Source organism: Callorhinchus milii, unplaced genomic scaffold (assembly GCF_018977255.1).
Source record: "Callorhinchus milii isolate IMCB2004 unplaced genomic scaffold, IMCB_Cmil_1.0 Scaffold1158, whole genome shotgun sequence".
Lineage (NCBI taxonomy): Eukaryota > Metazoa > Chordata > Chondrichthyes > Chimaeriformes > Callorhinchidae > Callorhinchus > Callorhinchus milii.
In genome coordinates this window covers 1-10,605 of record NW_024705899.1, presented here as the reverse complement: position 1 = coordinate 10,605, position 10,605 = coordinate 1, and the positions used below count along the sequence as shown (strand labels likewise).

Here is a 10,605-nt window from a genome sequence, read left to right as displayed (position 1 = left end):
CGTCTGCCGACACCGTCGACGCCGCTGCCGCCCCCGTCGTCGCCACCAGCAGCATTGTCGCGATGACGGTGGTCATCGTCGTCGTCATTGTCGCTGGCGTAGCCCCGACGCGACCTGCGAAGGGGGGTGCGGGAGGAGCGCGCACGGTTGTGTTCAAGCGCAGGTGGAGACGTGACGTCGTCGGTGCGTGGTCACGCGACCGGTGAGAGATGGCCGTGGATGGGGGAGGTCTTCATTTCCGCGGAGGATCGAGCGTGGCTGACGACAACGACGACGACGATGTGGAGATCAGCAGGCAGGGGTATCGCCGGCCATTCGATCAGCAGCGCAGAGAGACGCAACGAGACGAAGGGAAAACGACCGAATTCAAGCGCGAGTTCACAGTCGATGGGGATAAAAAATGACACGAATGATCCATTCTTCTGGAATCTTCTCGACACAATCGGATCGTGGTGGGAGGGGATGGGAGGACTCTTGGGAGTGCAGGATGCATGCTGAGTGGATCATGGCACCACCAGTGCCACATCCTGCCGCACAGACACATCAACACTGCACCATAGACTCAACACTGCACCATAGACTCAACACTGCACCATAGACTCAACACTGCACCATAGACTCAACACTGCACCATAGACTCAACACTGCACCATAGACTCAACACTGCACCATAGACTCAACACTGCACCATAGACTCAACACTGCACCATAGACTCAACACTGCACCATAGACTCAACACTGCCCATAGACTCAACACTGCACCATAGACTCAACACTGCACCATAGACTCAACACTGCCCATAGACTCAACACTGCACCATAGACTCAACACTGCCCATAGACTCAACACTGCACCATAGACTCAACACTGCACCATAGACTCAACACTGCCCATAGACTCAACACTGCACCATAGACTCAACACTGCACCATAGACTCAACACTGCACCATAGACTCAACACTGCACCATAGACTCAACACTGCACCATAGACTCAACACTGCACCATAGACTCAACACTGCACCATAGACTCAACACTGCACCATAGACTCAACACTGCACCATAGACTCAACACTGCACCATAGACTCAACACTGCACCATAGACTCAACACTGCACCATAGACTCAACACTGCACCATAGACTCAACACTGCACCATAGACTCAACACTGCACCATAGACTCAACACTGCCCATAGACTCAACACTGCACCATAGACTCAACACTGCCCATAGACTCAACACTGCACCATAGACTCAACACTGCACCATAGACTCAACACTGCACCATAGACTCAACACTGCACCATAGACTCAACACTGCACCATAGACTCAACACTGCACCATAGACTCAACACTGCACCATAGACTCAACACTGCCCATAGACTCAACACTGCACCATAGACTCAACACTGCACCATAGACTCAACACTGCCCATAGACTCAACACTGCACCATAGACTCAACACTGCACCATAGACTCAACACTGCACCATAGACTCAACACTGCACCATAGACTCAACACTGCACCATAGACTCAACACTGCACCATAGACTCAACACTGCCCATAGACTCAACACTGCACCATAGACTCAACACTGCCCATAGACTCAACACTGCCCATAGACTCAACACTGCACCATAGACTCAACACTGCACCATAGACTCAACACTGCACCATAGACTCAACACTGCCCATAGACTCAACACTGCCCATAGACTCAACACTGCACCATAGACTCAACACTGCCCATAGACTCAACACTGCCCATAGACTCAACACTGCACCATAGACTCAACACTGCCCATAGACTCAACACTGCCCATAGACTCAACACTGCCCATAGACTCAACACTGCACCATAGACTCAACACTGCACCATAGACTCAACACTGCCCATAGACTCAACACTGCCCATAGACTCAACACTGCACCATAGACTCAACACTGCACCATAGACTCAACACTGCACCATAGACTCAACACTGCACCATAGACTCAACACTGCACCATAGACTCAACACTGCACCATAGACTCAACACTGCACCATAGACTCAACACTGCACCATAGACTCAACACTGCACCATAGACTCAACACTGCACCATAGACTCAACACTGCACCATAGACTCAACACTGCACCATAGACTCAACACTGCACCATAGACTCAACACTGCCCATAGACTCAACACTGCACCATAGACTCAACACTGCACCATAGACTCAACACTGCACCATAGACTCAACACTGCACCATAGACTCAACACTGCCCATAGACTCAACACTGCCCATAGACTCAACACTGCACCATAGACTCAACACTGCCCATAGACTCAACACTGCCCATAGACTCAACACTGCACCATAGACTCAACACTGCACCATAGACTCAACACTGCCCATAGACTCAACACTGCCCATAGACTCAACACTGCCCATAGACTCAACACTGCACCATAGACTCAACACTGCACCATAGACTCAACACTGCACCATAGACTCAACACTGCACCATAGACTCAACACTGCACCATAGACTCAACACTGCCCATAGACTCAACACTGCACCATAGACTCAACACTGCACCATAGACTCAACACTGCACCATAGACTCAACACTGCACCATAGACTCAACACTGCACCATAGACTCAACACTGCACCATAGACTCAACACTGCACCATAGACTCAACACTGCCCATAGACTCAACACTGCACCATAGACTCAACACTGCCCATAGACTCAACACTGCCCATAGACTCAACACTGCACCATAGACTCAACACTGCACCATAGACTCAACACTGCCCATAGACTCAACACTGCCCATAGACTCAACACTGCACCATAGACTCAACACTGCACCATAGACTCAACACTGCCCATAGACTCAACACTGCCCATAGACTCAACACTGCACCATAGACTCAACACTGCACCATAGACTCAACACTGCACCATAGACTCAACACTGCACCATAGACTCAACACTGCACCATAGACTCAACACTGCACCATAGACTCAACACTGCACCATAGACTCAACACTGCACCATAGACTCAACACTGCACCATAGACTCAACACTGCACCATAGACTCAACACTGCACCATAGACTCAACACTGCACCATAGACTCAACACTGCACCATAGACTCAACACTGCCCATAGACTCAACACTGCACCATAGACTCAACACTGCACCATAGACTCAACACTGCACCATAGACTCAACACTGCACCATAGACTCAACACTGCCCATAGACTCAACACTGCCCATAGACTCAACACTGCACCATAGACTCAACACTGCCCATAGACTCAACACTGCACCATAGACTCAACACTGCACCATAGACTCAACACTGCACCATAGACTCAACACTGCACCATAGACTCAACACTGCACCATAGACTCAACACTGCACCATAGACTCAACACTGCACCATAGACTCAACACTGCACCATAGACTCAACACTGCCCATAGACTCAACACTGCCATAGACTCAACACTGCCCATAGACTCAACACTGCACCATAGACTCAACACTGCACCATAGACTCAACACTGCCCATAGACTCAACACTGCACCATAGACTCAACACTGCACCATAGACTCAACACTGCACCATAGACTCAACACTGCACCATAGACTCAACACTGCCCATAGACTCAACACTGCCCATAGACTCAACACTGCACCATAGACTCAACACTGCCCATAGACTCAACACTGCCCATAGACTCAACACTGCACCATAGACTCAACACTGCACCATAGACTCAACACTGCCCATAGACTCAACACTGCCCATAGACTCAACACTGCCCATAGACTCAACACTGCACCATAGACTCAACACTGCACCATAGACTCAACACTGCACCATAGACTCAACACTGCACCATAGACTCAACACTGCACCATAGACTCAACACTGCACCATAGACTCAACACTGCACCATAGACTCAACACTGCACCATAGACTCAACACTGCACCATAGACTCAACACTGCACCATAGACTCAACACTGCCCATAGACTCAACACTGCACCATAGACTCAACACTGCCCATAGACTCAACACTGCCCATAGACTCAACACTGCACCATAGACTCAACACTGCACCATAGACTCAACACTGCACCATAGACTCAACACTGCACCATAGACTCAACACTGCACCATAGACTCAACACTGCACCATAGACTCAACACTGCACCATAGACTCAACACTGCCCATAGACTCAACACTGCACCATAGACTCAACACTGCCCCTCAACACTGCCATAGACTCAACACTGCCCATAGACTCAACACTGCACCATAGACTCAACACTGCCCATAGACTCAACACTGCACCATAGACTCAACACTGCACATGCAAATCATTTATCATCAAAAAACCATGGCAACCGCATCAAAAAATCCATGGCAACCGCATCAAAAATCCATGGCAACCGCATCAAAAATCCATGGCAACCGCATCAAAAATCCATGGCAACCGCATCAAAAATCCATGGCAACCGCCTTCACCCCCCCCCCTCAAATGGGGGCGGGCGAGGGGAGGAGCCGAAAAGATTTGGCGGGAAACAAACTCCGCGTCACGTGGGAGGGGAGACACCCAAAACCTGTTTGTCTCCAAGGCGGGAGGCGATTTTGAGGAAATATTTTAAAGCACAAATTACAAACTCAACAATAAAATCCCGATTTATTGGTTCTCTCGGTAAAGTCACGTAGAAAGGAAGTAATAAACTAATTAAAATTAAACAATATACAATAATTGTATTCTAAATATTTTATTATAATATAAAGCAATTTTATTGTTTAATTTGTATTATTTCCCTTCTACGTGACTTTACCGAAAGAACCAAGAAAATAAAACTCCCATATTGTTGATTCTTTCGGTAAAGTCACGTAGAAGGGAAATAATAAACATTTTACATAATACAAATTTAACTATACAATAATTTACTATTATAATAAAATTATTTTATTGCTTTATTTAAATTATTTCCCTTCTACGTGACTTTAAGAATATGAATCTCTGCAGTTTTATTGTTGAAGTACATTAATACGGAAATATCAAAAGAATATTTTAATGAAAATTTCACCTCAAACGCGATGGCGGAATTTCGAATCCTTCCCGACTCCAGAATCGATGTGCGGCTTATCACCAAATCGATTTCTCTCAATCTGGGACTGCAATAACAAACGATTATAGAATCGATCATCGATTCACAACGCCCCTTTCTTTTACAGCGGTTGAATCGAGTTGCGTTTTGTTCAAGAATCGAATCGATGACAACGCGGTCTGAGTGGCTAAGCCAATAGAAGCGCCGTCCAATCAGAGGCGATGGTGGCTCTAGGTGCACGTAGCCTGGCACCAGCTCCACTGATTATTTAAACCGGTCCCGGGCCTCCCCTAGGTCGCCTCAGCCTCAAAGCAGTAGCTGGTGTGGTGTGTGAACATCGCCACTGGGGAGACAAAGGCGGCCTGGTAGTAGAGCGAGTAATATACGTCAAGGACGTTATTATATATATATTTATTTTTTAAAATTAAGTAATTTTAATGCTTTGTAAATAAAAACAACAATTTGCTAAACCTTGGTCACAATATCTGGACTTGCCTTCATGTAAATCAACGCATAGATTTCTGTTGATATGATTGTGGTTGTACTTTATTAATCCGTAATCTCAAACATTACATACAATAAAGCAAGAAATGGTTAAAAAAAAAGTTAAACAGAGCAATGTAATACAATACACTATTAGACTTTATTGTAAAAAAATATAATTATAAAAGTCCATCCCATGTGTTGGTGAATTTGTAAATGTTTTAGGCAGGAAATGGCAGGAAATTAGTTTTCAAATTTAGATATTTTTCTGGGGAGGGGACCCCAGACACCTGGAAAATCTGCCCCCCCCCCAATGTTGTCTCCACGGCTACAGCCTTGCACTACACTATACACTACTATACACTACTACTATACACTACTACACTATACACTACACTATACACTACTACTATACACTACTACACTTACACTACACTATCACTACACTATACACTACTACACTATACACTACACTATACACTACTACACTATACACTACACTATACACTACACTATACACTACTACACTATACACTACCTATACACTACACTATACACTACACTATACACTACACTATACACTACTACACTATACACTACACTATACACTAATATACACTACACTATACACTACTACACACTACACTATACACTACACTATACACTACTACACTATACACTACACACTACTACACTATACACTACACTATACACTACTACACACTACACTATACACTACTACACTATACACTACACTACACACTACACTATACACTACACTATACACTACTACACTATACACTACTATACACTACACTATCACTACTATACACTACACTATACACTACTACACACTACACTATACACTACACGATACCTTACCTATGAAAGTCATCTTTCGTCTGTGTGTCTGTCTGCCTGTTTTGCGGCGGTACCTTGTGACGTGTTTCACTTACAAACTGTGGGGTTTTACGCATCGAAAAAGTACACAGATACCACACCGTATGCCCCGCGACGGAAAAGCGCTATTCGTATTTCACATCTGTCAAGTTTAAAGTGGTTAAATTAACAATGTATTCCCTTTCATTAGCACAGGGTGGTGCCAGGCCACGCATCTGCGCATGCGCGAGAAAGTCGCCTCCGCTGAGGTGAATTCTTCAGTGTGATCGGTGGGGGGAATTCTGAGGTGAATTCTTCAGTGTGATGTCCTCTTCTCCCAATGTGTGCAGCACTTACTACTATAGGGTCGGTAGCAGAGGTTGCAACCGGGTACCCGATACCCGTACCCTACCCGATACCCGGCTACCCGTACGGGTACGGGTACCGTTTGCGACCCTGGTGCGGCCGGGTACGGGTAGACCGTGAGTCATTGGTGAGTAACTGTTTGTCACTCATTTCCCAACGTCTTGTCTCTTCTCACAATTCAAGTTCCTAGAATCAACCCACTGGCGCCTGCAACATGGCTTCATCCCAGAGGTCGCAATCAGGTACCCGATACCCGTACCCTACCCGTACCCGGCCGGGTACGGGTACGGGTACCCGTTTGCGACCTTGGTGCGACCGGGTACGGGTAAGGAATCAAAACCCGTTTGTGACCTCTGGTCGGTAGATACTACTATTATAGTCCTTGGATGAAATTATTGTAGAGCGGGTGGGGGATGGTGGTGGGGGGGGTTGCCCAGCACAGCCTGCAGAGGTGCCACTCGGCCAGCTGGCAATCTAGGCGAGGCTAGGGGCTCTGCACGGGACTAACCCTCACCACTACACGCTGTGAAGTTAGTACTATTATAGAGTTTGGATAGCTACTACTACAGCCGGTGGATAAACTATACACTACACTATACACTCCACAGTAGTGCCGTACTGCGTAATGAATTGGCACGGTCTGTTCCTGTTGTACTAAACCTAACTAAATGGCTGTGTCGGGTGGTGGCGGGTTTAACGACGGTGCAACATTTATATATTTATTATTTATCTATTTGGTTGTCTACGTTCATTGTCGTTGTTTTTCTTTGCATTCCCCCGCCAGATTCGTCAAGCAAGAAATGGACGATAATGCAGCACTTGGGAAGCGGCCAGACTCTACGGAGAGCCTGCAAGACATCGATGCTGGTGAGCACGGTGGCACCACGGTGGATAGCAGACGTTGACTACCTCGCCTGGGATACAGGAGGTCGTGGGTTCGATCTCTCTCTCATCATCATCATCACGGTGGCTATGAGACGTTGACTACCTCGCCTGGTATACAGGAGGTCCTGGGTACGATCCCGACCCTGACGCCTGTTGTACAATGCTCCCACCACACCGTCCTCCCCGCCCGTCCGTACCTTTGCAGCAGACAAGAAGACTGCAAGCGCTGCCGGTGACAAGCGGCACGCGTGCGGGCAGTGCGGCTTTCCCCACTTCGAGACGCACACGGGCGAGAAGCAGTACGTGTACGCCGTGTGCGGCAAGGGCTTCGCGCACGACTTCAACTTGAACCTGCGAGTGAGGTCGCATACGGACGAGGTCGTACGTTTGCGAGGAGTCGGAAGGGTTGCCGCAGGCCTGCAACTTGAACCTGCGAGTGAGGTCGCATACGGACGAGAGGTCGTACGTTTGCGAGGAGTACGGGAAGGGTCCGCGCAGGCCTGCAACTTGAACCTGCGAGTGAGGTCGCACACGGACGAGAGGTCGTACGTTTGCGAGAGTACGGGAAGGGCTCCGCGCAGGCCTGCAACTTGAACCTGCGAGTGAGGTCGCACACGGACGAGAGGTCGTACGTTTGCGAGAAGTACGGGAAGGGTTCCGCGCAGGCCTGCAACTTGAACCTGCGAGTGAGGTCGCACACGGACGAGAGGCCGTACGTTTGCGAGAGTACGGGAAGGGCTCCGCGCAGGCCTGCAACTTGAACCTGCGAGTGAGGTCGCACATGGACGAGAGGTCGTACGTTTGCGAGAGTACGGGAAGGGTTCCGCGCAGGCCTGCAACTTGAACCTGCGAGTGAGGTCGCACACGGACGAGAGGCCGTACGTTTGCGAGGAGTACGGGAAGGGCTCCGTGCAGGCCTGCAACTTGAACCTGCGAGTGAGGTCGCACATGGACGAGAGGCCGTACGTTTGTGAGGATTGCGGGAAGAGTTTTCCCGGCTGCTCCGACATGAAGAGGCACGCCAGGACGCACGCGGGCGAGAGAACGTACGTGTGCGACGAGTGCGGGCAGGGGTTCACGCAGGTGGACAGCTTGCACGTGCACGCAAGGAAGCACACGGGGGAGAGGCCGTACGTGTGCGCAGTGTGCGGCAAGGGGTTTGCTTTGCGTCGCCACCTTCAGCGGCACTCGGTGACTCACGGGGAGTGAGTCTAGCTAGGGAGGGGGTCTAACCGAATACCGTTTGGTGGTGCACACTGGGAGGCACGCACGCGGCCGTGAGAGGCTGTGAGCTCGGGGGGCGTCGGGAATTATTTCAAGAAACAAATCTACACTACTATACACTACACTACTATACACTACACTAACTATACACTATACACTGCACTACTATACACTACACTACTATACACTACACTACTATACACTACACTACTATACACTGTACACTACACTACTATACACCACTACTATACACTATACTATACACTACACCACTATACACTACACTACTATACACTACACCACTATACACTACACTACTATACACTACACTACAATACACTACTATACACTACACTACTATACACTACACTACTATACACTACACTATACACTACTATACACTACACTACTATACTCTACACTACTATACACTACACTACTATACACTACACTATTATACACTACACTATACACTACACTACTATACACTACACTACTATACACTACACCACTATACACTACACTACTATACACTACACTATACACTACACTACTATACACTACACTATACACTACACTACTATACACTATACACTACTATACACTACACTATACACTACTATACACTACTATACACTACACTACTATACACTATACACTACTATACACTACACTATACACTACACTACTATACACTACACTACTATAACTATACACTATAATGACGATGGTAAATAAAGTGCTATGACTTGCGCAGAGAACTTGGATTGAAGTGAGGGTGATTTGCGCAGCGTCAACCTCACTCTCTCGACCAGCCGCATCTGTACCCAGTGGCGAGACGTAGTCAAGACGACTGGAGATGGTCCTGGTTGCAGTGGAACTGTGGAAGGTCCAAAGACCCGTTTTGGTGGAATTTCCTCCACCAGGGGTTCCACACGCCCAGGCTCAGACTAGCCGAGTTGCCGGGTTAGTTATCCGCCGCCCGGGGTTCGGCGTTGGCAGCTGCTGACTGTAGCGACTCACCAGGGATGTTGAGCTGGTGTGCGCCTACGGTAGCAGCTAGAGGGCCGGGCCAGATGGAACAAGCCAGAGGCACAACTAGCTGGTCAGACACAAATTAACACAGTACACACATACACTGTACACACACACAGTACAGACATACACTGGTACACACACACAGTACACACACACTACACACACACTACACACACACTACACACACACACTGTACACACACACAGTACACACACACTACACACACACACTGTACACACACACAGTACACACACACACAGTACATACACAGTGTACACACAGAGTACACACACAGAGTACACACACAGTACACACACAGTACACACACACTACACACACAGTACACACACTACACACACTAGCAATCTAAAGCAACGCAGTAAATTCAAAGAAGCAATGTTCTAAAGCCAACAGCCGGTCAACTTTAATCTTCGCCAGACACTTCACCACGGCCAATGCGCCAATATAAATTCCGCAACATTTAATGCTGCCTTGTGAAATACAAACACAACTCAATTAAATTGTCATGTCCATGCTCATTTCAGATTAAGACCGGTCGCACAAAAGCACCCT

The 10,605-nt window shown here is 47.8% G+C and overlaps 1 protein-coding gene across 1 annotated transcript; it reads left to right on the top strand.

Annotated features, from left to right (window-relative positions):
- Positions 1-209: 209 nt before the first annotated feature.
- Positions 210-8,979, top strand: LOC121852731 (zinc finger protein 615-like). The gene is made up of 4 exons (XM_042346616.1): positions 210-376; positions 7,670-7,752; positions 7,976-8,329; positions 8,519-8,979. The coding sequence occupies exons 1-4, from the start codon at positions 210-212 to the stop codon at positions 8,977-8,979; spliced, it is 1,065 nt and encodes a 354-aa protein (XP_042202550.1).
- The last annotated feature ends 1,626 nt before the right edge of the window (positions 8,980-10,605 follow it).